The 27878-nt window shown below is 39.5% G+C and overlaps 2 protein-coding genes across 9 annotated transcripts in view; one reads left to right on the top strand and one right to left on the bottom strand.

Moving 5' to 3' along the window:
- The window catches only part of PKD2L2 (polycystin 2 like 2, transient receptor potential cation channel), a 51207-nt gene extending 24735 nt beyond the window's left edge, over nt 1-26472 (top strand). For 3 of the 6 annotated variants that reach the window (XM_070739198.1, XM_070739200.1, XM_070739195.1), the window contains exons 9-15: nt 1442-1562; nt 2835-2936; nt 6167-6240; nt 9111-9150; nt 11593-11657; nt 14558-14672; nt 18450-18732. In XM_070739198.1, the coding sequence (XP_070595299.1) occupies nt 1442-1562; nt 2835-2936; nt 6167-6240; nt 9111-9150; nt 11593-11657; nt 14558-14666 (511 nt within the window). In that variant the 3' untranslated portion in view covers nt 14667-14672; nt 18450-18732. Of the gene's footprint in view, nt 1-1441; nt 1563-2834; nt 2937-6166; nt 6241-9110; nt 9151-11592; nt 11658-14557; nt 14673-18449; nt 18733-26402 lie in introns of those variants that run through there. The other 3 variants (XM_070739196.1, XM_070739197.1, XM_070739201.1) reach the window with 3 other exon arrangements.
- The window catches only part of FAM13B (family with sequence similarity 13 member B), a 61803-nt gene continuing 50473 nt past the window's right edge, over nt 16549-27878 (bottom strand). For 2 of the 3 annotated variants that reach the window (XM_070739193.1, XM_070739194.1), the window contains 4 exons: nt 26196-26279; nt 23671-23843; nt 23123-23224; nt 16549-18704 (listed from right to left, as the gene is read on the bottom strand). In XM_070739193.1, coding sequence (XP_070595294.1) covers nt 18587-18704; nt 23123-23224; nt 23671-23843; nt 26196-26279 — 477 coding nt within the window. In that variant the 3' untranslated portion in view covers nt 16549-18586. The remainder of the gene's footprint in view (nt 18705-23122; nt 23225-23670; nt 23844-26195; nt 26280-27878) is intronic. The other variant, XR_011558016.1, reaches the window with a different exon arrangement.

The raw sequence follows: 27878 nt of genomic DNA, 5'->3' as shown, positions 1-27878 counted from the left end.
GTGGGGCACTTGACAAATGGTTGTAAAAGCAAGTAAATTGCTAAGCACCCAGATCACGGTCATGTTACTGCTGGGAAGTAATGCTTTATGACAATTAAAAATGCTTTACAGGTTGTAAGGCATCCCTTCCAAAGTAGTCAATTCGAACTGTTATTAAGAGTGAACAGTTGTAAGACCAAGACTACCTGTAGTGGCCTTTTGTGGAGTTCTGGGATTACCTTCTAAATTCTATGAAGATCTTCTCAAAAATGAATGAACTAGAAAAGTGAAATAGTTTTTGGAAATCTTCCATCACAGGAAATTTACAGTCCACAGACTACATACAGCTCTTTTGAGTGTTTCTATCCAGTTTGGGATGGGGGGAGGGCAGATGGGGACAGGGTGGAGGTAGGGAAGCAGTGGCAGCCCTCCACAACAAACCCAGTTTCTCATGCCACCCCTTGGGGAAATTAATTGCCCGTCCCTACATCAGAGTGATTTTCTACTCCTTTCCAGTTGTTTTAAGGGTAGTTGGCTAAGAGACAGAAATGTGTTGTCCTCAAAATCTACCTACTCCTTCATATTGGTCAGATTATCCCAATTGGTAAAGATCTACTTTGTTAGATTATAGTGTAGGATAATCAGCCCAAAGCCTCAGTACTTTTTTGTGTGTGGAGGGAATGAGAAGTGAATATGTTAACAAAGCATGTGACTACCACACACATTTTTCTCTTGGGCCAAGAATACCTTGGGAGCCAAAATGAGATGCAAGACTGTTAGCATCCTGGAGGTTAATATTTTGCTTTACAGCATATCACCTTGCTATTTAATGTTGTTTGAACTGTAATATTTCAAGAATATTAAATAGGGAGTCTTTGCCAGGAGGTCTGGCAAATAGCATGGGGAATGTTCATGAATACCCCAATTGGCAAAGGAGAGCTAAACATACATACACACACTTTTGTCCTTTATATTTTTCTCATCACATCATTTCACCCTTTTTGTATTCAATTCAAGGTTTCCTTCAAAGTAAATCATTTTCCAATTTAGTTAACTTTCAGAAACAAATTGTGTAGGTTTTACTTGATACAGCTCTGCAAGCAGGACATAACCAGTGCCATGTTGTTTCCCCCCAAAAAAACATCTTGCTCAGTTTCTTTCATTGGACAGCTGTAGAAGAGCTGTTGGCCAATATCTGAAATACAATAGTAAGAAATTTGGTCAAATTTCACCAAAGCTAGGCTGGTAAACTAATGATGGTAACTTATTAGTAATCAATAGCTCTTCATATTAGTAAATTTAGTATCAGTTATCTATTGCAGAATAGTTTACACAAATAGCATAACTTCGTTAACTCCAAAATAAGTTCTGAGTTCAGTGATACCATAACTACAAAGGATTATAACCTTAGTGTCAATCATAGAATATCATGCTTACTATATATTTTTTGCTTCCTCCTAAGTTTTACCCAGTTTCGTATTGTACTTGGAGATTTTAATTTTGCTGACATAGAGCATGCCAATCGAATTCTTGGACCAATTTATTTCATCACCTTTGTATTCTTTGTATTCTTTGTCTTACTGGTAAGTGCAATATTAGATAACTGAATCCGTTTGCAAAATTGGGATTTGTTTGCTGCAACCATCCTGACATCAATTGAATAGAAGATACATGTTGTCTATCTGATGTTGGTGAAGAAATTGCCAAGTTTAGAGAGGCCCATAACTAATGTCTCTTTTTAAGTCGACTCTAAGAGAGTGTACATAACCCTAACCTCTAAGAATATAACCCTATATATAAGCTAACCTGCTTACTGGATCCGTGTCCCTCCCGGCTGGTTTTGGCCAGTAGGGAGGTGACACGGAGCTGGGTCCAGGAGATTGTCAATGCTTCTTTGGCGAGGGGGTCCTTTCCGGATCCCTACAAGGAGGCACTTGTGCGCCCCCTCCTCAAGAAGCCTTCCCTGGAACCAGCCATCCTTAACAACTATCAGCCAGTCTCCAACCTTCCCTTTATGGGGAAGGTTGTTGAGAAGGTGGTGGCGCTCCAGCTCCAGCAGGCCTTGGAAGAAGCCAATTATCTAGGCCCTCAGCCGTCAGGATTCAGGCCCAGCTACAGCACGGAAACTGCTTTGGTCGTGTTGATGGATGATCTCTGGCGGGCCCGGGACAGGGGTTTATCCTCTCTGCTGGTGCTTCTCGACCTCTCGGCGGCTTTCGATACCATCGACCATGTAATCCTTCTGTGCCGGCTGAAGGGGTTGGGAGTGGGAGGCACTGTTCTCCAGTGGTTCTCCTCCTACCTCTCCGGTCAGTCGCAGTCGGTGTTAGTGGGGGGTCAGAGGTCGACCTCTAGGCTTCTCCCTTGTGGGGTGCCTCAGGGGTCGGTCCTCTCCCCCCTGCTATTTAACATCTATATGAAACCGCTGGGCGAGATCATCCAAGGGCATGGGGTGAGGTATCATCAGTACGCAGATGATACCCAGTTGTACATCTCCACCCCATGTCCAGTCAATGTAGCAGTGGATGTGATGTGCCAGTGCCTGGAGGCTGTTGGGGTCTGGATGGGTGTCAACAGACTCAAACTCAACCCTGATAAGACGGAGTGGCTGTGGGTTTTGTCTCCCAGAGACAATTCCATATGTCCATCCATCACCCTGGGGGGAGAATCATTGATCCCCTCAGAGAGGGTCCGCAACTTGGGCATCCTCTTCGATCCACAGCTCACATTAGATAAACATCTTTCACATCCTGGAATTAATATGTTTAACTTTGGAACATCTTTGATATTCTTGCATATTTATGCATTGTTTATTTATATTTATACATTGTTTTTCTCCCTCTCCCCCCATATAGAACATGTTCTTGGCGATCATTAACGACACATACTCGGAAGTTAAAGCTGACTTTTCGGTAATTCCAAGCAGAGAATTTGAGATCAGCGATTTTATAAAACAGGTAAGAATTTAAACCACCTCTTGCTCATTTATATTCTGGCTACATTGCAATTTTTAGTTCAAGATATAATTAAATGCTACTGATATTGTTTTTCTCAATGCTTTACTTAACAAATGCTTTGAACGTTTCTTGCATTACAAGAAATGGTTTTTCTTGAATTGTTTTTCAGAGCTCATGAATAGCAGTGAATAGACCTTTGCTGCTTCATTGATAGTTTTACAGAATAAAAGGAGGGATGTTTTGTTGCTCTCTTGGAAAGAAAGTAAAATTTCTCTTCAGTCCCCTACCTTAGAGTGGATTCCCATATAAGCCAAAATTATCTATCTTGGGATAATGTTTATTTATTTATTTATTTTTTATTTTATTCATTTGTCCAATACACAAATACATAGGAAGAAAAATAGACATGTGATAATATAAAAGAGGGTGAAAGTGGGCTTAGAGGAGAGGATAGATGAAAGGAAGAGAATATATATGATAGGTGAAAGAAAGGAAAGACAATTGGACAGGGGACGAAAGGCACACCAGTGCACTTATGTACGCCCCTTAATGGCCTCTTAGGAACCTGAAGAGGTCAATCGTCGAGAGTCTAAGGGAGAAGTGTTGGGGGTTAAGGGTTGACACAATTGAATCCGGTAATGAGTACCACGCTTTGCTAACTCGATTGTTGAAATCATATTTTTTACAGTCAAGTTTGGCACGGTTCGTATTAAGTTTGAATTTGTTGCATGCTCTTGTGTTGTTGCGATTGAAGCTGAAGTAGTCATTGACTGGTAGGACATTGCAGCATATGATCTTGTGGGCAATACTCAAATCATGTTTTAGGTGCTGTAGTTCTAGGCTTTCTAGGCCCAGATTGTAAGTCTATTTTCGTAGGATATTCTGTTTCGAGAGGAGGAGTGAAGGGCTCTTCTGGTGAAATATCTTTGGACATTTTCAAGGGTGTTGATGTCTGAGATGTGGTATGGGTTTCAGACAGATGAGCAGTAGTCTAAGATGGGTCTGGCAAAAGTTTTGTAGGCTCTTGTGAGTAGAGTGAGATTGCCTAAGCAGAAGCTGCGTAGGATCAGGTTAACAACTCTAGAAGCTTTTTTGGCGATATTGTTTCAGTGGGCTTTAGCACTTAGGTCATTCGATATTAGTATTCCAAGGTCTTTTACAGAATCTGGGTTAGCAGTGAGAGATTATTTATTCAGTTCGTATGTGCGGTTAGGATTCTTTTTGCCAATGTGGAGGGTAGAGCTTTTGTTGGTTGATATTTGAAGTTGCCAGGTGTTAGACCAGTCTGAGACAAAGTCCAGGTCTTTTTGGAGAGTGAGTGTGTTATCAGTGGTGTTGAAAAGTTTCACATCGTCGGCAAAAAGAACACAGTTGCTTTCGATATGGTCACAGAGATCATTGATGTAGAGAATGAAGAGAGTAGGACCTAGTACGCTTCCCTGGGGAACACCGCTTATGACAGGGGCGGGGGTGGAGATGGCGCTACCAATTTTGACAATTTGTTGCCTATTTGACAGGAATGCAGTAATCCAGTTGTGGAGGAGTCCTGAGATGCCATAGGATTTGAGTTTTAGGAGTAGTTTGTCGTGGACCACTGAGTCAAAGGCTTTGCCCATATTCTGATCTGAAGGCGTCTTTTTCTTTCACAAATTATGCTATTGCAATATTTTTAATGTAGAAATGAACATGCAGAAACCATACAAACGCTTGCTCATCCTGCAGAATTAAGTTTCTGTAGAGAAAGTCAATAGGAACACAATGCAAGGTGATTCTCCAGAAAGCCTTCTGATCGTGTGGTGTGGGAGAGGCATTTTCAAACAGTAGTTCTATTTCTAGATAATTACTGCAAGATAGTTGCTGCTTTTGAATTCTAGGAGGTTTTGTTCTTTCTCATATGTGGTCTAGCTTCTTTTGTGAAAGTGCTAAGAGAGTTTGTGCAGAGGGCTGTTCAGAAGGTCCATTGATTTGTGAAGAATGACCTGCTTTGTTTCTCATGCTCAGAGAATGCTTGACTGTCCAGAATCAGCAACAGTTTGGTTGAAAATGAACAATCAGGGGTGTTCTCAGGGGCCAATTTAGCCACCTAAGTGTGAAGTGATGAATTTGCTTTAGATGGGACTCACATTCTCTTCAAGATTTCAGATTTATGAGAGACTCAAGTGATTCTTGTGGCTTAAAGCATCTTTCCCATATGCTAACTTTAAGCTTATCTGTCTGGGGGGGGGGGGAAATGACAACAATTATCTATGCTTCGGTAATTGTCCTTTTTCCTCACCATAATATACCTATTGTACCTACTGAGAAAATTTCAGTTAGTCCAGAATAGAATTGCTACGTCCTTAAAAGAGAATAGTGTTTCAAACAAAAACTGGTGCTTTCTCAGCTGCCCCAACTCTCGCGTTGCATCTAGGTCCAGTTTCAAAATGCATATATTACAAATCCAACTGTCTTGTACAGAGTACTAACATTGTCCAATATTTTGAATATTTTATTGAGTTGGCTTTTTATTCTTATTTAAGTTTTCCGCTCAGACTAACTGTTCATTTGTTCAATTATTGGATAGTTTAAGTAGTCCATACAATTAAAAATGCACCCTTCCCACATATTGATATTAAAACTTTTTCTCCATTAATTCTAAAGTAATTTACTTCAATGCAAATTATTTTAAATGGTCAATGCCAGGGCTTATTATAGTATGCTACCACTTATGTTCTCCTGAAATGTTCAACAGAATGAGAAGTAAAGAAAAGTTAAAGAACAACTGGCATTATTCTAAATTGAAGATTGCCTTTTTGTGCTTATAACCATAAATAATGCCTTGGATTTTTGTGTAACTGAGCAGATGTCCTTCCATTTGTTTAGAGATGACTCTGCTACGTGCTAATGTTACTCAATTTTCCTTCCATTGGTCATTGTTCCAAACTTGCAAAGAACTGAACTAGGTTTGAATCCTAGAAGGGTATGGCTAGCTGATGAGAGCTAAATAGCTCCATCCACTTTATAAGTATGTTTCAACCTTTACTGGATGGAATAACTGCAATATGTTATATTTTCAGTACAAAAGGATACTGTTGTTTTTTCATTGCAGAATTTGGTGTATGCTAAAATCATTTTGTGTCCTTACTAGGTTTTCCTACATTGCCCCACATGAAGCGTGAAACCTGTACATATCACAACTATGATATCACAACTCTTTCCATTTAACAGTCCTATTTATTTCTTTTGCTTAGGGTTACAATAGAGCTTTAACCAAACTCAAACTGAAGAAACAGGCACCAGAGACAGAAGATGTATATTTGAAAAAGTGGGTACCAAATTTTAGGCATATTGCCAGTTGTCTTTCATTTTCTAGCTAATTTTCTTATTCACAAATATGATCTTAAAGCAGTGATTCTCAACCTTTCTAATGCCACAACCCCTTAATACAGTTCATCATGTTGTGGTGACCCCCAACCATAAGTCTAGTGCCAATTCTTCTAACAGAACTTTAAGGTGATTGGCAGGAAGGTCAGAGGGATACCACCCCACTGTAAATGCCTGATTGGTCAGATTGTAAAAATATGTTCCAAGGCACCAGAATAGAAGCTTTAATTCCTAACACCATGGGAAATTTACCTTTTCCCATGGTCTTAGGTGACCCCTGTGAAACAGTTGTTTGACCCTCCAAAGGTCTCCCAACCCCCAGGTGGAGAACCACTGTCTTAAAGGATGGTGAATACCAATGTTTTTGTTCCATTGAGTGAGACCCTTCAGGATAGATTAGGAGGCATCCTGATGTACAGATAATTCAGATAACAAGATGTTGAAAGGCCACTAAGGTAAGTTGGGATTTCCAAGGTTATCCCCCACAAAAAGCTTTCAAGATGCTTCCAGATAACCATAAAACACTCATTTATCAGCAAAGCAACGTGCTTGCTTCTCTAGCCTTCCAGGAGGTCCATCTTATTTCAGCTTATTGCTGTTGTGTTTCCGAGCAGGTGAGAGCTTTTTGAAATAAAATAGTGGCTGGTAAGCCACTCACTATGTTGCTTTCTAAAAGTACCTGCATAATCACAAAATCAATACTATTACTGGAAGTAAAGATTATATGTGATTCTGGGTCACAGCAGGTAAAAATGAGTCATCATATTATGGGCCATTTCCATTTCCAACACTTGGTAGCCAGTTGGGACTGGGTCCTTTACCTATTCTCATTATTTCAAAGACAGTTAACTGTCTTTAACAGTATAACTGTCTGGTTTGGTTCTGTAACACAACAAGACTGACACAGACTTCAGAAGAGAATCAGAACTGCAGAAAAAACAATTGCTGCCAACCTGCCTTCCATTGAGGACCTGTATACTACATGAGTCAAAAAGAGGGCCATGAAAGTATTTACTGACCCCTCACATCCTGGATATAAACTGTTTCAACTCCTTCCCTCAAAATATTGCTACAGAGCACTGCACACCAAGACAAGTAGACACAAGAACAGCTTTTTCCTGAACGCCATCACTCTGCTAAACAAATAATTCCCTCAACATTGTCAAACTATTCACTAAGTCTGTACTACTTATTTGTTATATTTATTATACAATATTAATAAATATACATTATTTATTAATATTGATTGTTTCCTCATTGCTTATTTGACCCCTGTGACAATTATTAAGTGTTGTACCTCATGATTTTTGACAAATGTATCTTTTTCTTTTATGTACGCTAAAAGCATATGCACCAAAGACAAATTCCTTGTGTGTGCAATCACACTTGGCCAATAAAGAATTCTATTCTATTTCAAAGCTGTCCATTGACCTAAAATGTTGGAAAACCTGCCTACCTAGCTCCAAGATAGAAAGCCACGACTTTCTATCAAACATTTCAAACATTACACTATACCACAGCTAAACAAGAAATCTCTCCAAATCATCATTTCAAAATTTAGCTTCTTAAAAGGAGAACATGGACCTAATTCAACTAAGTGCTTTCTGCTGCTTGGAATATAAAGAGTCTTTATAGTATCATCCTGACCATTGCTATAGTCCTATCAAGGCAGAAGAGATTTTGAGTCACCAGTGAATAAATAATCGAAGTCATCCCTCATTATAGCTTTGTACATAGCTTTCTTCCTCATCCCCTATCCATGCCTTAGTAATTAATTTATTTAGTCACAAGTCTCATTTGACCTGAATCCCGTAACTGCTGAAATTTATCTGAATTTCTGTAATAAGCTCTACAGGGCCTGCTATTGAAGACCTCACAAAACCTTACAATTAATCCAAAATGCAGCGGCTCACTTGTTGACCAAAAGTTGCCATCCTGACCATTATTTCATCTTTTCTGTGGGCCCTTCTATTGATTGTTGATATGTCTCTAAGTGTAATTCAAATGATCAGGTAGCCCTGTGTATCTGGAAAACAAGAAACATTTTTATGCTAATATCTGATTCTGCTGTTAGCTACAAGTTCCGTGAATGGAATAAATGTCATACAAATCGAATAATAACAACAAATGATAGAACTAAATGTGACAGGTGCTATTTTAAATCCATACATTGTACATTTATTTATAAGTCCTCTACGTTTATGGAGCTTGAGTTTTCTTTGCCAATTAAAAACAACCAATAAACCAAGTTAGTGAATGCCTGAAATGGATTATACAATTACACTTGGAGGGCAAACTCACTAGGCACTATGCTATGAGGGAAGGGGTCAATCTTTGTTATTTGCATTTATATTTTCCTATCCTCATTTACACCCACAGTCTGGTTGCCAACTATGAGGAATGGAAAATGTTGAAGGCAATAGCATCATATCAACTTGAAATAGATGTCACTATGAGACCGAAAGGCAACAGCAGCTGCAGGAGGGGTGGTGGTGTCAAGCGGTCACCCAGAAGGGGCCTGGGCTTCTTTAGCGATGATGCAATGGAGCTTTCTCATTTTGACAAAACAGCAGGAGCAGTGAACTCCCCAGGGAAAAAGATAAAGCAAACAACAAGAGGCAGGCTTTATTGACTGTGTACAATGTAGCCTATGATCAGTCCTGTCCAGTAGAAACAAGCATTTCCACTACTTAAGTTTAGATTAATTAATATCATCAGGACCTCCCCTTTTTTTGGTAGGTTATGAGCATTAAAATGTTGTATCTAAATAAATTCTTGGATTTTATTCCCCCTTTGCATGACTATCTCTAGGCTGGATCCAAGTAGGGATGTCTCCAGAATTGGTGACAAGGTAAGAGTCGTACACTTTTTTTCATGACCAAAAAACAAACAAACAAACATGGAGACATTTATTTGCAATGGGTTGCATTGACTTAGCAAAATTATTTTGCATAAACTTTCATCTGATTCTATGCATGTATCTGAGAGTAAGTACATAAAGAACACATGCATACACCTAAACAGGTAGGGGAAGGGATTATAAAATATCAGTTTAGAAATGCCAACAATACCAACAAGAAACATACTCTGGTTGTTGGGTCATAGGCTGTCTCTGTTGTGTTGATCAACCTATATTAAAATAAATGTTTTCCTTTATAGGAAAGGTTCAACTTCATGAATTGTTACTTAGCTATTTTGTGTAGGAATTTAATGTTCTTTATTAAAAATGGCTGTTTCCTTTGCCAGGGACAGATGTACTGGAGCTCAAAGTACTCCATGTTTATACATTTATTTTTCTCATCAACTGGCCCACTTGTCCTCTGAGAAGCATATGCGCATATATTTCTATGGGTCTTCTTAAACTCACAACTCCTACTCAATGTCTATGGAGATACTCTGTCATCCAGGCAGCTGAACTTTTCTTTGTTTTTTCTCTCTCTTGAAGATGGTCCCCTTGTCATCCAAGAAGCATCTTTAATTCTGAATTCCCCATTGTTCAGTCAGGACTGAAGAAGCTTCTTGGATGAAAAGTGAAATATCTTCAAAAGTCCAGTTGTCTTTTGAAAAAGCAGGTTGGGACTCCTGCTCAATGGCTAGGAAGACCTTTGCACAACTTCATGTTGTGCCCCAGTTGCACTTGTTCCTGGATCAAGGGGGGCTACTAAGGTCACTCATATTCTGGTCATCTGGACATATACCGTATTTTTCAGAGGATAACACACACTGGAATATAAGATGCACCTTAGTTTTGGGGGAGGGAAATAGGGAGGGAAAATCAACCTACCAAGTATTCATTTGGCTAGCGCCCTTAATCTGGTCAGCTTCAGCACATTACTTATCCCCTGTTTAGGGCTGAACAAAATCTTCGGAGGTAGTAGCAATGAAACAAGCCTGCAAAAACTTAGGGCTGGAAAAAAACTTCTTAAAAATGAAAAAAATCCTGCAAACCGGGAAGATTGTTAGCACCTCGTTAGGGCTGGAGAAAAAAGCTTCGAAAAAGCTACCTATAAAATGCACCCAAATTTTCAGCCTCCTTTAGGGGAGGGAAAGGTGCATCTTATACTCCCCAAAATACGGTAGTTGGATTGTTACAATGTGCTGTACATGGGTCTATATAAAAACTTCATCTGATTGCAAAATGCAGTGGTGCAAGCAGTTAGATATGTTCCTGGGAGCTTACATTACGACTCTGCTATACAAGCTGCATTGGTTACCAGTTGTTTTGGGGTCCAATTCAAAGTGCTGATGTTGATCTTTAAACACTTACATAGCATGTGACCAGGATACAAATCTAAATAAATAAATAAATAAATAAATAATAAATATTTAAGGGATGCCCTCTTCCAAACGTCATCTGCCTGTCCCACCAGATCTAATAGAATAGGTATGTTCATCTAGAGCAGTGATGGCGAACCTATGGCACAGGTGGCACAGAGAGCCATATCTGCTGGCACGCGAGCCGTTGCCCTAGCTCAGCTCTAACGTGCATGTGTGTGCCGGCCAGCTGATTTTTGGCTCACACAGAGGCTCTGGGAGGGCATTTTTGGCTTTCAGAGAACCTTCAGGGAGATGGGGGAGGGCGTTTTTACCCTCCAGGGAAGCCTTTGGAGTCTGGGGATGGCGAAATACGGGCCTACTGGGCCCACCAGAAGTTGAGAAACAGTCTGTTTCTGGCCTCTGTTTTTACCCTCCCCAGGCATTGAAGGTTCGCCATCACTGATCTAGAGCATGGGTGTCAAACTCACCGTGTCTCATTCAAATCATACAATATTTTGTGATTCTGTTCCCTTTCGCGGAGCTGGGGTGGGCGTGGCCTGTGCGTGACACATCTGGCCCGTGGGCTGCCAGTTTGACACCCCAGATGTAGAAATGTAGAGAGCTACATTTGACAGGCACCGTTTGTGCCATGATATCTGTATTGAGGAATCTTCTCTCTCACCCGCCACCGAAAGATGTGGTCATCCTCATCACTCCTGAGCTTTCAAATCCCCTTAAGGTCCGATTATGCAAACAGGCGATCCCAACAAATCCTTCCGTCTATTGTTTTCTTCTCTTATTTAGTTCTGTTTTTATAGTTTTTAATGTTTTTAAATAAATGCAATAGATTTTTTTAGGTAACAATCTTTTTATATGTATTGTTTCATTGGATTGTTGTACGTTGCCCAAAGTCACTTTCTGTGAGATAGCAACCATACAGCTTTGATCAACACACAGAATCTGCCAATCAGAGATAATAGCAGTTTCTTTTTTCTTTTGACTCCTAAGTCATTATACTGACCAATTCTCCTCACAGGATCCGATGAGGCGGCAGATTTCCGGAGGACAGTATGACACAGTTTCTGTGAGGGAATTTCAGAGGTTTGTTGCTGTTTATATCATAACCCCAGTGGTCTTCAGTGTTTGTAGACCTGGGGTTCACCTTTTAGATCACAGGAAATCAATTTGAACACCCCACTTTGAGGTTCCACATATAAAGTGGAATCTTCACACAAAATATACCGTAACTTACTACACAATCACAATGTAATTATATTTTATAAAGTAAAACTTTCGAACTGAAATATCAACAAATTTTGCCTCTTCCTACATCGCATCAGCGTTTTCCTCAATGTGGCTGTCAGACATCATTATGTTGCCCACCAAATGCAAATTTAGGGATCTAGCTTTTAATCCATACCATATCATTTGTGTAGTCGTAATGCTGCAGTTAGCAACTGTTAGTGCTAATTGTTTTAGGTCAGGTGTTGTCCTCCTTTGATACAAAGTTCTTAGAAAATTCTACTGAGGCATTTTTGGGTTCTAAAGAAAACGGCTGTTCGTTGTTATCTTAAAACGAAAGGGTTCAATTTAAGAGTTAGCTTATACAGCCCCTAATGTAGAAGTGTATCACAGAAGTGAATACTCCCGCCCTCACATTTTGTAAATATTTAAAACCAGTGTTGGGTTGTAAATATTTTTGCTACCGGTTCATGCGCTTGCGTGTGTGTGCATACACAACACTTCTGCGCATGCGCAAAAGGTTCTGTGCATGCACAGAAGTGTCTTGGGCAGATGGATGGCACTACTGGTTCTAAGAACCGGTCCGAACCGTGAGCAACCCATCACTGATTTAAATATAACTTTTCATGTGACAACACTGAAGAAATGACACTTGGCTACAGTGTAAAGTAGTGAGTTTGTATAAGAGTGACTGCTGTCCCCTCAAAATAATGCAACATACAGCCATTAATGTCTAAACTGCTGGCAACAAAAGTGAATACACCCCTAAGTGATTATGTCCAAATTGGGGGGGGGGGGACAATTAGCTATTTTCCCTCCCTGATACCATGTAACACATTAGTATTACAAGGTCTCAGGCATGAAGGGGGAACAGGTGTGTTAAATTTGATGTTATCGCTCTCTCTCATACTGGTCACTAGAAGTTCAACATTGCACTTCATGGCAATGAACTCTGAGGATCTGAAATTGTTGCTCTACATAAAGATGGCCTAGGCCAGTGATGGGAAACCTTTTTTCCCCTTGGGTACCGAAAGAGCATGCGCGTGTGTTATCGCGCATGCACGAGTGCCCAAACCCATAATTCAATGCCTGGGGAGGGTGAAAACAGTTTCTCTCACTCCTCTGGAGGACGGAAATGGCCTATTTCCCAACTTCTGGTGGGCCCAGTAGGCTCGTGATTTGCCCTTCCCAGGCTCCAAAGGCTTCCCTGGAACCAAGGGAGGGTAAAAACAACCTCCCCCATCCCCCTGGAGGTTCTCTGGAAGCCAAAAACACTCCTCCCCAGAGCCTCTGTGCAGGCCAAAAATCAGCTGGCCGGCACACACATGCACATTGGAGCTGAGCTAGGGCAACAGCTTGTGTGTCAGCAGATATGGCTCTGTGTGCCATATCTAGGTTCGCCATTACTGGCCTAGGCTATAAGAAAATTGCCAAAACCCTGAAACTGAGCTGCAGCTCTGTGGCCAAGACCATACAGTGGTTTTACAGGACAGGTTCCAGTCAGAACAGGTCTCACCATGGTCGACCAAAGAAGTTGAGTGCCCATGCTCATAATATACAAGGGTTGGCTTTGGAAAATACACATGAGTGCTGCAGGCATTGCTGCAGAGTTTGAAGGGATGGGGGAGAGATGTCAGCCTTTCGGTGCTCACACCATACACCACAGGCTGAATCAAATTGAACTGCAGGGCTGTCATCCCAGAAGGAAGCCTCTTCTAAAGATGATGGAGAAGAAAGTCAGCAACTGTTTGCTGCCATCAAGCAGACTAAAGACATGGATTTCTGGAACCATGTCCAATGAGACCTAGATAAACGTATTTAGTTCAGATGGTGTCAACCAGTTGAGTAGTACAAAGACAAGTGTGTCTTGCCTTTACAGTCAAGCATGGTGGTGGGAATGTCATGGTCTGGGGCTGCATGAGTGCTGCCGGCACTGGGGAGCTACAGTTCATTGAGGGAACCATGAATGCCAACATGTACTGTGACATACTGAAGCAGAACATGATCCCCTCCCTTCAGAGACTGGGCCGCAGGACAGTATTTCAACATGAGAATGACCCTGAACACACATCCAAAACAACCACTGCCTTGCTAAAGAAGCTGAGGGTAAAGGTAATAGAGTGGCCAAGCATGTTTCCAGACCTAAACCTTATTGAGCATCTGTGGGGCCTCCTGAAACAGAAGGTAGACGTGTGTAAGTTCTCTAACATCCACCAGCTCAGTGACATCATCATGGAGGAGTAGAAGAGGACTCCAGTGGCCACCTGTGAAACTCTGGTTTTCTATGCCCTAGAGGGTTACGGCAGTGTTGAAAAATAATGGTGGCCACACAAAAATATTGACACTTTGGGCCCTATTTGGACATTATCACTTAGGAGTGTATTTACTTATATTGCCAGCAGTTTAGACATTAATGGTTCTGTGTTGCATTACTTTGAGGGGATAGCACATTTACACTGCTGTACAAGCTGTATACTACTTTACATTGTAGCCATTTCATATATAACGTGTATCTTTACAAAATTATTCAGGGTAAAAGATTTAGGCTACAGTTCTGTGCCTATTAACTCAATGAAGTTTACATTTACACAATGAATTCAATGAAATTTATATCTGAATCAGTATGTACTATTAGACTGCTAAGTGACTAACCAGTTTTCTTCTGGTTTTGTGGAATTTTATACTTTATGGGTTGCTATCAGGTTCACAAAGGCAAACATTCCAAAACTCCTTCAATCTCCTTTGTTATTTTGTTTTAGACTTTCTAGATATACAGAAGATTTGGAGAGACAACTGAAGGATGTGACTCATAGGCTGGACACAATTACGGGAACACCTCCGGCAGCTCAATACCGACAGACAAACTAGCAAAAGGTGAGGATTTGTTCTACCACTGACCCCTGGTACAGTGAGAAGCTATGGTGTGAAAGATGCACATCTTTCTTTGAGTAGTCTTTGTTTCCCAGGGCTTTTCCATTTCAGCTCTGTTGTTAAAAACCAAAAAAAAGTTTGATATAGATAAGAGGTATCAAACTGATGGCCTGCAGGCTGGATGCTCCAAGTGCAACTCATGCCCATCCCAGCTTCACAAAGGCAAAAAAAATATTGCAATGTGTAATGTGACACAATCAAGTTTGACAACCATGCTGCACATTAATTCATTGGCTGGGTGCCAGAAATTGTATTTATTTATTTATTTGAGTTGTAAGGGACCTTGCAGGTTATCTAGTCCAACCCCCAGCTCAAGCAGGAATTCCTATACCATTTGAGACAGATGGCAGCCCAATCTCCCCTTGGTCTCAAGTGTTGGGGCTCTCACAACCTCCACTGGTTGATCGCTCTCAATGTCAGAAAGTTTTTGCTCGCTTCCAGGCTGAATATCTCATTGGTCAGCTTCCATCCATTATTCTTTTTCTGGTGCCTTGGAAAACAGTCTAACCCTCCTCCTCTCTGTGGCAGCCCCTCAAGTATTGGAACACTGCTATCATGTCACCCCTAGTCCTTTTCTTCACCAGACTGCCAAGCTCAGTTCCTGCAACCACTCTTTGTATGTTTTATTTTCCAGACCCTTTATCATCCTGGTTGCTATCTTCTGCACTTTCTCTAGAATTTCTAGAGTGTATTTTTTTTGTTCCTGCACTGATACGCTATAAATATTCAAAGGCAAATAAGTTGGGAGAACATCTCCTAAAATTAAAAATACAAATTGTAACAGAAAACTTTTTAAGCGGAAGAAATATTTATAATTCATAACTATACTTTTGTATTTTGTTACCAAAGGCAGCTCTTGAATGTATTTCATGTCGCTGAGACCCTCAGGTCAGGTTTACATCATTTACTCTAAACAACATACCGGATTTTTCTCCCATCCAGTAATGAAAAACTAGTGGAAGTTGAAGCAGTACTTAACAGCTGAAATTCAGAAATCCATCTCTGAATGTTTTAAACACACAGGGTTTTTACAGAACATTTTATGTGTAAACATAATTCTAGGAGTTTAAAAGGAATTATTTTCCTTAGTTAAATAGTTCATTCCTGTTGCTCTTGCGGGGAGCAATGTATGGGGAGATTATCGTACTTTGTTTTATGCAAACACACTTTGAATTAGGTACAAATCATACAACGTTTTCATGTGTTGGTCTTTAACATTAGTTGTACAGGTATGTCAACCAAGTCCACAGTTACGTCATGTTCTGATGGAGCAAATTAATTAATGTAAAAACAAAAAAAATATTGCAGGGGAAATGGGAAGTAACCAGCAGTAAATTATTTTTTCCCCACCATGGGCAAATATTTGTCTGTTATAAATGACAGAAACATGCTTGCTTTTGCTTAAATTTAAGTCACACTCATGCAACAAATCAAATTCTACAGCAAACTTAAAAGTGCTGCATATCAAATATATTGTATATATTTTTTTAAACTTATAAATGACACAATATAAAAAGGGTACATTTTCTAAAGTACAACTGTAGAAAGAAAAGTTTATAAGATATATTTATAGGCCAGTTTTCCATAACGTCTTCCAAGTGACTTATAAAAAGAAAAATTCAAGTTAATTTCTAATCAGCTTCCAACTATTATCAGTTTGGCTAAATCACCAGCAAGAATTAGACTCAATTTTTTAAAAACAAACTTTGGGGTTTTTTTTATTTTTGTTTTTAACCCTAGCAACTCTTAAGAATTACACTTACCAAGATCTAGAGGCAAAAATGTGCAGACGCACACACACAAAACACAAATATAAATATGACAATAGAAGGTTTTTTTATTATAAAAATCTATACAATGAAATGCCAGACATAGCAATCATTCATATCTGGTTTATTTATATATATATATTTATATATCTATATATCCACATATAGTTTTTACTTATAGGAAAGTAAAACTGTGTTATCACAAAATGCCTAATTCTACCATTTATTGCTCAATAAGATGGCACAACACACATTCTTAGCATAACTGATGCCATGCTTGCTACAAACAAACAGCCAAACACTGCAAAGCACACACAAAAGCAGCGGTTGATTCTGAAGTGGAACCAATTTGATCACTTACTTTATAAAAATATTGGGATCATATAGATTTAAGCATTATAAAGGAGGAATATATTATTTAAAACAAACATTTAAATAGTGCATATTGATATTTTGCATGTGGTATATAAAACATTCATATACAACACTATACAGTACATATAGGTTTTGATGTTTGATGCACCAGTGATTGCAGATTGATGGAAAAGTAACTGAAATGTACATTGCACGATGAAGTTGAACAAAAGCCACAGAAAAATCTCCAGATTATTTCCCAATCTTGTAATTCGCTACAGTCCACTAAAACCTTCAGGCTGTATAAAAAGGCAAAACATTAGAGTATAAATTCATTTTAATAGTCACTTTTGGGTTCCAAAATTACATGCCTAGAAGTACAATAAAAACAAACACAACCAATAGAAGTATGGAGCCTCTAAAATCTATTTTCTACCTATTACATGTTAACACATCAATCTGATGAGTTTACATGCCATTATTTCACTGAAATTCATTTTCTGGTTTTTCAGAAAAGCAATTAAAAACAATTTGTGTTGGCATTAGCTGTTCATAACACATGCAGCAAATAGGCACATGCAAAAACATGGCCACAAGACAAAATAGATCCAGAAGGTATTCAACACTTAGGATTTAATCCAGTCAAACCATAGAAGTAGGGCCTATGTGTAAAGGATTCCAAATAAGCCCTTTTCCTCTGTACTGTATCTCATATGTAGGTACTCAAGTCACTTAGAAGGATTTTGGAGTGCAGTTTTAAAAAAAAGTCAGCCGCTGTTGTGTTATGCATACTAGGCAAAAAAATGTCAGTTAAAAAAACCCTCTTGGTTCTGAAGCTTTGACATGCAAAAAATCCTGTCATGCCTGCTTGAGGCAGATCACTTCTCTTTCCATTTCTGTGAATGGAAGTAGGAAGGCTTCTTTCAAAGCTAGTTCTCTCCAGCTTGTTCAATACATTAATTACATTAATTGTAGCCCTTGGTAAAATAAATTTGTTTCAGATACAGCAAAAGTGGTGTAAGCTTACTGAACTGAATGAATCTGAGCACCAACACAAGGGTAAGATGCAGTCTCCAATTCAGACTACACACTGTCACCGGTAGACAATAAATAGAAATTAACAGTAATGTAAGTCTTGTAGGCAATATGTGATATAAATGTTCAGGTTTTTCCAAGTTTTAAAAATACAACAAGCAAGGTCACTTTCTGGTTTGTCCATTGTCATCTGAAACTGGAGAATGTACTTTATATTTCAATATCCATCGATCATTCTACTATATGAAAAATGCCACTTGCAATCAGTTATTCCACGCAGTCCTCTGAAAGGCATTGCAGTTCCTTTAATGATGTTCAGGAGTATTGTTAAATTGGCTGCCATTGTCTTCCATACTAAAAAGGCAACAGAGGAGTTCAGTGTAATACTAATAAACGCAGATGAAGCGAAGTTGGCAGGTCCAAAATTTCTGAATGATTCTAGAATAAAAGTCTTTTGAGAATAAGATATATTGTAACTTTTAAAAAATGAGAAAAAGAAAACAACCCTTAAAAAGTTGACCAAATTGAGTCGCAATTTAATTTTTTTTCATTAACTTTCTAGATTACCTTACTTTTTACCTAGCCTTCTAAAGTGTACAAAAACTGCATTCTTTCAATAAAGCAAGACAAAAGAATACCCTTATCAGTACTATGGGCAGCATATGAAAACAACCGTTGTTTGTTATGGAGAAACATAATTTATTTTGATGGATCTTGTTTGCTGATAAGGACTTCAAGAAGACGCAGTTTAGCTTTAACTTTCTTGTACTCTCGATACTCATCAAGCATGGGTCCACGATCCTCCTTCTGAACATTCCTGAAAAAAATAAAATATCTTGTTAAAATATCTTGGCTGACTTACTTTTTTAAAGTAGGCAGTGAAGGCATCAAGTTTAAGTTTTTCACTCTAAAGATTCATAAGAATAAAGGACCTCATAGAATGCTTTCACCAAACAATTATTTGCATCAATAAAAGGAAAGAAGCTTATGTCTGAAGCAGAACTATGTCATTCTCTTTTGTTTTCTTTATAAAAATGAATGTAAATGTATCCTAAAGAGAGAAATGTATTTGTGTACTTTAATCAAGAATTGCACTATATTGCTTATCCTCTATGTAATAAGTTTATACTGATTAATTGTAATGAATCACTGGTGAGCAGTGATATATGAACCTTGCCTTAACTATTACATTACTTAAACGAACTGTTGTAAATTGAGGATTATCTGTAGGTCTAAGATATAAAGCCATGGGAGAAAAAAAGTCCAGAAAACTTTAAGAAAAAGGTTTTCTAAAGTTTTCTGGATTTTTTTCTCACATGGCTTTACATTTTGGCCCTACAACAGCCCTCAACTTACAACAATTCATTTAATGACTGTTCAAAGTTACAGCAGCAGTGAAAAAAGTGACGTATGAACTGTATTTCACTTATGACCATTGCAGCATCTGCATGGTCATGAGATCAAAATACAGATGATTGGTAACTGGTTCATATTTATGATGGTCCAAGGGTCATATGATCCCCATTTCCAACCACCAGATAAGCAAAACCAATAGGGAATCCAGGTTCACTTAACAACCATGTTACTAACTTAACAACTGCAGTGGTTCACTTTAACAACTGTGACAACCAAATTTGTAAAATGGGGCAAAATTCATTTAGCAAATGTTTCATTTAGCAATTTTGGGCTCAATTATGGTAGTAAGTTGAGAACCACCTGTACTTGTTATCCAAATGCAATGAATGTCTTATTTGCCAAATTAACCTACAATTGTAATGGGCTTACTCCAGGGATGAAATTCTAAAATTTCCCCTACCCCACATGTGGATGTGGTTTGGTGGGCGTGGCAGGAGAAGGATACTGCATAATCTTCATTCCCACTCCTCTTTGGGGCCAGCCAAATTGAGGAGAACCTCTTTGGGGGTTCTCCAAACCGGTTCTCCAGAACCTGTTAGAACCTGCTGAATTTCCCCACTGGCCTACTCTATTAAATAACAATCAAATAAAGACATTTCAGGACTCATCTCTTTGCGTCTTCCCTCCAACTTCTCTTTTTTAAAGGGATAGTCAATGAGAAAGTGTAATATCCATAGAATATCCTAGAGCAGTGATGGCGAACCTTTTCTTCCCCAGGTGCACTACCATGCATGCGCGAGTGCCCATAACCAGAATTCAGTGCCTGGGGAGGGCAAAAACAGCTTCTCCCACTCCACAGAGGTTCTCTGGAGGCCAGAAATGGCCTGTTTCCCAACTTCTGGTGGGCCCAGTAGGCTTGTGTTTTGTCTTCCCCAAGCTCCAGACTTCTCTGGAGCTGGGGGAGGGTAAAAACGCTCTCCCCCATCCCCCCAGAGGCTCTCTGGAAGCCAAAAATGCCCTCCCAGAGTCTTGGTGCAAGCGAAAAATCAGCTGGCTAGCACACACATGCATGTTGGATCTGAGCTAGGACAACGGCTTGTATGCCAGCAGATATGGCTCCATGTGCCACCTGTGGCACCCATGCCATAGGTTCGCCATCACTGTCCTAGAGGTTGATTATCTGAAGCATATGCAATCAGAAATCAGGCCCAGGTATGAAATTGAGATGGTCATTTTGGTTTGTCAAAGTGTGGTCTCAATGACTTTTCACACCAATCACCGCCCCAAGTTCTCAGAGAGGGGCAGCATACAAATCTATTATTATTATTATTATTATTATTATTATTATTATTATTATTATTATTATTATTATGTATTTGCATTGACTGCATAGGTTGTGGACTAGGAACATTGTTTGAAGTGCCTCTGCCATTTCCTAAGTAAACAATTCCAATATCCATAAGACACCACTGAGTGAAATTATCAGTCAATTTCAGGTGCAATACTATCCATACGAATGACACTCAGCTACTAGTACATACTGCCAGTGATAGTGCAGAAGCCATGACCCGAGACTCTCAGCTACTAAAGCTTTGATACATCTACATGAAACTCCACTAAGATCATTCTAAGCCATGAAATAAGTTATTACCTATGTCCCTATGATGGCCAATGCTCCTATCACCTAATTTTAAAAAGTGATTGGTACTACTGACAGTTGCCTGAGCTATATCATGGGCAGATACAGGGAGAGAAAGCTGAAATTATGCCCAAGCAACAGTGAATTATTGATGGTGAACAATAAACTGGTCTCAAGAGAAGAAATCTAGGATGGGATTCCTCTTACAGATATACATCATTCTGCAGCCCTGATTTTCAGCTGACATGAGATTGATAAATGACAGCTGCATCAGGATTACATTTAGACAATTATGATTAGTGCGACAGCTATTTCTATTTTTAAACTGGGTGGATTTGGAAAACTATTTTTGCTTTGGTTACAGTTTACCTAGGCTAGGGGTCGTAAAACCTAAACATTCAAAGAGTCTTTTGGACCCATTTCCCCCCCCCCAAAAAAAGCCACAGGGAGGCACAAACCTGGGTGGGAGGACCAATACTCAACATCCTTCCTAGTCACATGATCCCCTAGCCACACCTACCCATCCGGTCATTAAGACAGAGAACTGGGAACCACAAAACTCTTCTCTCTCTCTTCTATGTTGCTCTCTCCTCCCGTCTCTGTACCTCTCTCTATCTCCTTCCCCTCTATGTATCTCTCTCCCCCTCTTTGTATCTCTGTGTCTCTATGTCTCTCTTCTTCTCTGTATCTCTCTCCCCCCTCTCTCTATATCTCTCATTCCCTCTCCCCCTCTCTCTGTTTGTCTCTCCCCATCTGACATATAACATTACAAACATTGGTCTTTTTCGGGCATGCAGTTCATATATGAAATGTGTCATAAAGCAATTTTGATGTGTGTTTTGCTTATTCAGTAACATTGTAATATATTGAAACCGGTGTTTCAATTTGGAGAGTCCACTGCAGTTAATGAAACAAATATCAAAAAAAGAAATTTTAAACTATTGTTTTAAATGGTGTTTAAAATAAATACAGTGATTAAGATGCATCTTTCTCTCTTTTCTGAACAGTCCTTGAGGCTCTCTGAAGTTTGTTTTCTTGCAGGCGTTTAATTATCCAACTAGGTGACAGCATCAGTGCGATCTCATTTTAATGTGATTTGGCCTTGCAGGCTATTTGATCTCAGTCACTGGATTATGCTCCTCACTGTTACAAAACACCCATGTCCCTTAGCAGCCCAGTCCTGGACAGGTTGCCCTCATTCTATGACCTCCTCCCAGTATACATTTAAAATCAAGCCTTGCCTTATTTCTGACAAACATTGATGGATTGGGCTCAGATGTAGCAAAAAGCTATCAGGGCAAGAGCTAATCAGAGAAACATCAGAATGAAGCAAAATCCTCCAGTTTCTTGGCAGAAGTCCTAATCTCTACCAAGTGCCACTTTTGAACAAGCAAAAAATCTTCCAAATGAATTAAAAAATATCTGGCTGCAAATGGATCCAAAGGATCAAAACCACCAGCAATTCCCAAAGTAAGTTCCTTCCTTCCTCCCTCCCTCCCCTTTTCAACTGAAGAGGCTTCTTGGATGAAAGTGAAACGTTTCCAAAGAAAAAAACCAAGAAAGTCCTGTTGCCTTTTGGAAAAGCACTTTTGGGACAACCAAAACCTGGAAAACTGATTCGGCCGAAACATGGCCTTCAGGAAGGTCGTCTTCGTGACGTCAAAGCTCCGCTCATGGAATTCCCTATTGGGATTCCCCACCTCCGTTTCAGCCTCCAGATCGAAAACGCCGCTGCCTATCGCAAAAACGGTAACCTTCTGAAACAGCCGGGTGCTTCTTGGTGGCCTCCGGAACCCGAACCCGAACTTTTGCCGAACTTCTGGGTTCAGCGTTCGAGAGAAAGCCGAGAAGCCCCCTGGCTGTTTCAGAAGGTGACAGCCGGGCGGCGGCGCTTCTCGGCGGCCTCCCGAACCCTGACCCGAAAAGTTCGGGTTCGGGAGAACGCCGAGAAGCCCCTCAGCTGTTTTAAAAGGTGACAGCCGGGCAGCAGCGCCCAGCGGAGCGCCATTTTGCAATTCCCCCCCCCCCCGCACGCATTAATCGCTTTTACATTGTTTCCTATGGGAAACATTGTTTCGTCTTACGAACTTTTTGCCTTACGAACCACCTTCCAGCACCAATTAAGTTCTTAAGACGAGGTATTACTGTATATATATATATAAATAAAAATAGCATGTTTCCACTTTTATTATTATTGACAATGCAAATTTAGGGCAATCAATATTATATATTAAACTGACCTCCCATTTTGTTGATAAAATCCTTCTTCAAATTCCCGTAGGGTTTTGCGCAATTTCTTTTTTTCACCTCTGGCTTTCCAAAGTTGTTCTAATAATTCAGGCCTAAAAACACATTGTAAGAAAATACTATGGCTGATCAATACCATCATGAGTGGCCCATCCTCTAAAGGAGCATAACTTAATTAGATAACATATAACTTTTTAGAAGCTTGTATCAAATAATTTTATTTATTTCTTTATCTTGTTCTCTTGCTAATAATTTAGATAAAGAAAACTAAAGACGTGATAAGTGATAAAAAATAGAGTTACCTTTCAGGAAACTCTTCACTGAAGGGATATGCAAAATGTTCAACAAGTTTCCTGATGTCAAAACAGCCACTATTTGGATCGGACCCTTTCCTGGCCCATTTTAGAATGACCATTTCAATCTAGCAATATAATATTTTGTGTACCACTGATCTATTTTGGATTTAATCAGAAGTCACAAATGATTTTTAAAAATAAGCAGAGTATTTTTGTTTGTTATTTGCAGTGTCATATTTACTTACATGGAAGCTGCTCGGATACTAGAAAGTCGAAGCTCTCGAGTTAGTTTCTCTTGACTTTCTTCAACATCAGATTCTGAGTTTTCCACAGGGCTAGTAGCGATGGGATGTATTTGGGCATTGGATTTTAAAATATCAGTCAATTCTGAAGATATATCAGCATCTTCTTCCTCCTCCTTAAAAATAATAGAGAAGTTTTAGGGATTCAAATAATATAAATAAATAAATAAAATAATAAAATAAATATTTTTTTTAAAAAAATATTACTACTACAGATATATTCATATTTATGTGTCTGTGGCAACTGATGTTTAAGAACTGTATCGGCATTAATAATATGGGCATTTAATCTACTATTAAAGACAACAGTAGTTCTAGCACCCAGGGAAATACAAACAATGGGAATAGCAACGCGCAGTAAAGCCATGGGGAAAAAATCACTTGCTATTGTAAATTGTCTTTTTGTATGATTCAGTGTTTTATAACAGAAAATTCCAGAGGTACTATAAAGTATAAAAGAATTGTAGGTGTAAATAGGAATAGTCTAAGAAAATATTTTAAATCTTTTTTCACCCCAAAATGCTTTAATATACAATATCTATTATAAAAATAGTTTTATAGCATTTGTACAAATAAATATGGATTTAAATAGTCCAAGTGCACTGCAAAGAAAATTATCTATAAAGGCATTCAATAATGGAATTCATAAAAATAACTCCATAAATGAGTTTTATACACACATACACACACACATACACCCATAACTTAAATAAAAGTACCTTCCTTTTGAAATTAATAAAATTATCAAAAGCGCAAGAAATTTGGGGGCGGGGGGTTAAACCTAAGACTGATATAAACTCAAGCATTTCTAGGTTTTCAAATTATAGAAGCTTGTTATTCAGAGTATTCTGAATGCAGGATAATTTATATTAGGAAGCTCTAATATTAAGCTGCATAGAAGATATTAAATAGGAAATCAATATTTCATGTTACAGTACCTCATCCTTTATTAATAACATTGGGTTAATGATAATGTTGCTGGCCAATTATACCGGGAAGGTCAGAGATGTCACCAAAGCAACACTTTATAAGAAACAACTTAAATCTAAGCACACAGTTTTATTATTGATTTATTAATTATATTAACAACTAGCCATATCCAGCCACGCATTGCTGTGGCTCAGTCTGTTTAAAGGGAAAAGAAAGAAATGAGAAAGTGCACGTTTCTACCTCCCACTTGGCTAGGGACTGTTTGAAGACCCGATCTTTTACCACAATTAGCTAACTCCATATAGACCATTCTCATTGATTCAAATTATCACCAGCCAATCAAAACGTGCCTCCTATTTTTTTCACCAGCCAATCAAAATGCATCTACTATCTTTTTCACCAGCCTCAATGTCAAGCAACTCCCTGTTTGCTGTGTCAAAATAAATAAAGGAATTTATTGAAAATGAAAATAACTGCAGGCAATCAAGAATTAAATCCTGAAAAGGTGCGCTGGGTGTAGGAGTCAAACCTCCAGCCCTGGGGAGTTCACGCTCCTACGCCTCCCACTCGGCTAGGATCCTGTTGGAAGACCCAATCTTTTACTACACTTAGCTTACTCCATATAAATGGACCATCAAGTTCACCAGCCAATGCACACTAAGCTTACTCCATATAAACAGACCATTCTCATTGGTTCAAATTATCACCAGCCAATCCAAACGCATCTATCTTTTTCAGCCTCAATGCCAAACTCCCTGTTTTTACCTGTCACAGGTGTATAATATAGGTAGATAAAAACACGCATATTTGAATGCAATGCTGTGTCAAAATTTCTAAGCAATCAATAAGAACTTTCAGAGATTTAAGATTTTGAACAAACGGACATTTACATTTTTATTTATAGAGATTGCCAAGTCCCTAAGGATTCCCAGCAGTTTATATATAAGACCCAACATACATAACTAGAAAGTTCATAATTTTTAGTCCACAAAGTAAGAAAACACATAGAACAAATCAAATTAACCAAACAAAGCTAAGCCAAGATGGGTGTCATGTTTCTTCTAGATTGGTTGAACAAGCTAGCCTATTTCCTTTTGAGAGATTAGACTACAGGAGATGATGATTGATGATGATGATGATAATAATAATAACAACAACAACAACAACAACAATAATTTATTAGATTTGTATGCTGCCCCTCTCCGAAGACTCAGAGCAGCTAAGTAAGTGCAAGCACTGTATGGCTTTATAAATATAAATATAGCATTTTTTAAATATATTTTTTAAATTGATTTTTAACAATTTAAAATCACACAACATAAAACAGTGCGTAGTGAATTGTGAATTGTGCCCACCACCCCGACATACACACATTCCCCACCACCAAATTGGGGGTATTTCTTGTATAATCCACTTAACCCAAGAGCAATATATCTGTTTACATATTATATTTATATATTATAAATATAGCATTTCAAACTTATCAGAAGCCTATTGGCAACTAGTGCAGTCATCTTTATTAAGAACATATAAAGTACCTTAATTTCCTCAAAGAAATGGGCTGTTTCTCCTTCTATTATAGGTTGTAACATCTGGCTACGTCTTTTAGTTGATGGTGATCCCTGAAATATAATCAAAAGGTGATAACGCTTTAAAAGCTATGTTATATTTAGAGCATCTGCCATTGTAGTTTACATAATTTTTCTGAAACATGGAAATGTTATCTTCACTGTCTTTATTCATAGGATAAAGTGAGAAAGTGACCTGGCTGAACCTGAGGAACCACCAGAGGGGGCTGATATACCAATGGAGGAGTGGCCCCAGTGGAAGATGAAGCAGACATTAGAGGGGATGACCCACTTTTAGATGCTAGATACAGGAGATTACTGAGAAGACAACAGAATTTGTATGGTTTGCAGTTTTACCTCTTGGGGGTTTGATACCACTCCCAGCTAGTATAAAACAAAGGATTTTGGGAAATTCGGGGTGGGATTTCAACATTGCTTCATGGATGCTGTGTTAGAGTTGGAGTGCTTGAAAATGCCCCTCGAAACCTGATTTCTGCCTTGCTAAGAACTCTTTGCCAGAAGCTGCTTGACTGTTAGAAAATTGGTGAGCTGATTTTTCTATGCTGCATTCCCTTTCTTATCTCATTAGAATGCCATTAGGCCGAAGCTGGCACCTTTCCCGGAACCTAATCTGATAACTTTGCAGCAAAGAAAAAATATTCCCTGAACACTTTAACCAACTGTTTTTTGCTTAATACAGTGTATTCCAATAAAAAGTGTGATTTAAAGCTTAAAATAGTGGATTTTATCTGGTGGTTTCACTCCGAAAGCCCGGAAACAGAACAGTTGATTACCCCTTAGTCATTAAAGACATACTCAGTATGGAAATTAAATTTAATGGCCCAAATGTTATCTTAGTAATAGCACTTAGTCTTATATAACTCTTCAGAGTGCTTTACAGCCCTCTCCAAGCAATTTATATCAGAATATAGCCAATCACCAACTTCGGAAGAATGGAAGGCTGAGTCAAAGTTGAGCGGGTGAAGACTGGCAGCAGAACTTGCCTGCAATACAGTGATCCCCCGGTTATTGCGTCCCCGACCATTGCGAACGGGCTACATCGCGATTTTTCAACCCGGAAGTAAAAACACCATCTGCGCATGCGCGCCCTTTTTCCTATGGCCACGCATGCGTAGATGGTGTTCCCCGCCGGGCAGATCAGCTGCTGGGCGGCTTCCCTGGGTCTTTCCCCTCTTGCTGGCGGGAGGGCGAGAAGCCCCCCCCAGCACCCGCTCGCCCTTCGCCCGGCCACCCGCCATTTGCTCGCTGCTCACCCGGCCACCCGGGTTCGTTTGGCTTCGGGACTCAGTTGGGAAGCGGCACAGGTGTTTTAAAAGGTCTCCGCCGGCATGGGGGGCTTCTTAGCACCCCCCCAAACCCGGGTTGGGGGTTCGGGGGGGTGGTAGGAAGCCCCCCATGCCAGCGGAGACCTTTTAAAACACCCGTGCCGCTTCCCAGCTGAGTCCTCAAGCCAAGCGCAGAAGTTAGCCTTGAATCCCTTTGAATCCCGCCGCTTCTGCTGGATACGGGCGATGGGCGGGGCGAGCTGCCACAGCCCATGGCTTCCGCGCCGCTCGTCCCACCCACCGCCCGTATCCAGCAGAAGCTGCTGGATTCAAAGTGCTGGGGTGGGGGGCTGTTGGGACAAGCCGC

This window comes from Erythrolamprus reginae, chromosome 2 (assembly GCF_031021105.1).
Source record: "Erythrolamprus reginae isolate rEryReg1 chromosome 2, rEryReg1.hap1, whole genome shotgun sequence".
NCBI lineage: Eukaryota > Metazoa > Chordata > Lepidosauria > Squamata > Dipsadidae > Erythrolamprus > Erythrolamprus reginae.
Note: the sequence above shows the minus strand (reverse complement) of the source record. Positions and strands in the feature narration are given on the sequence as shown.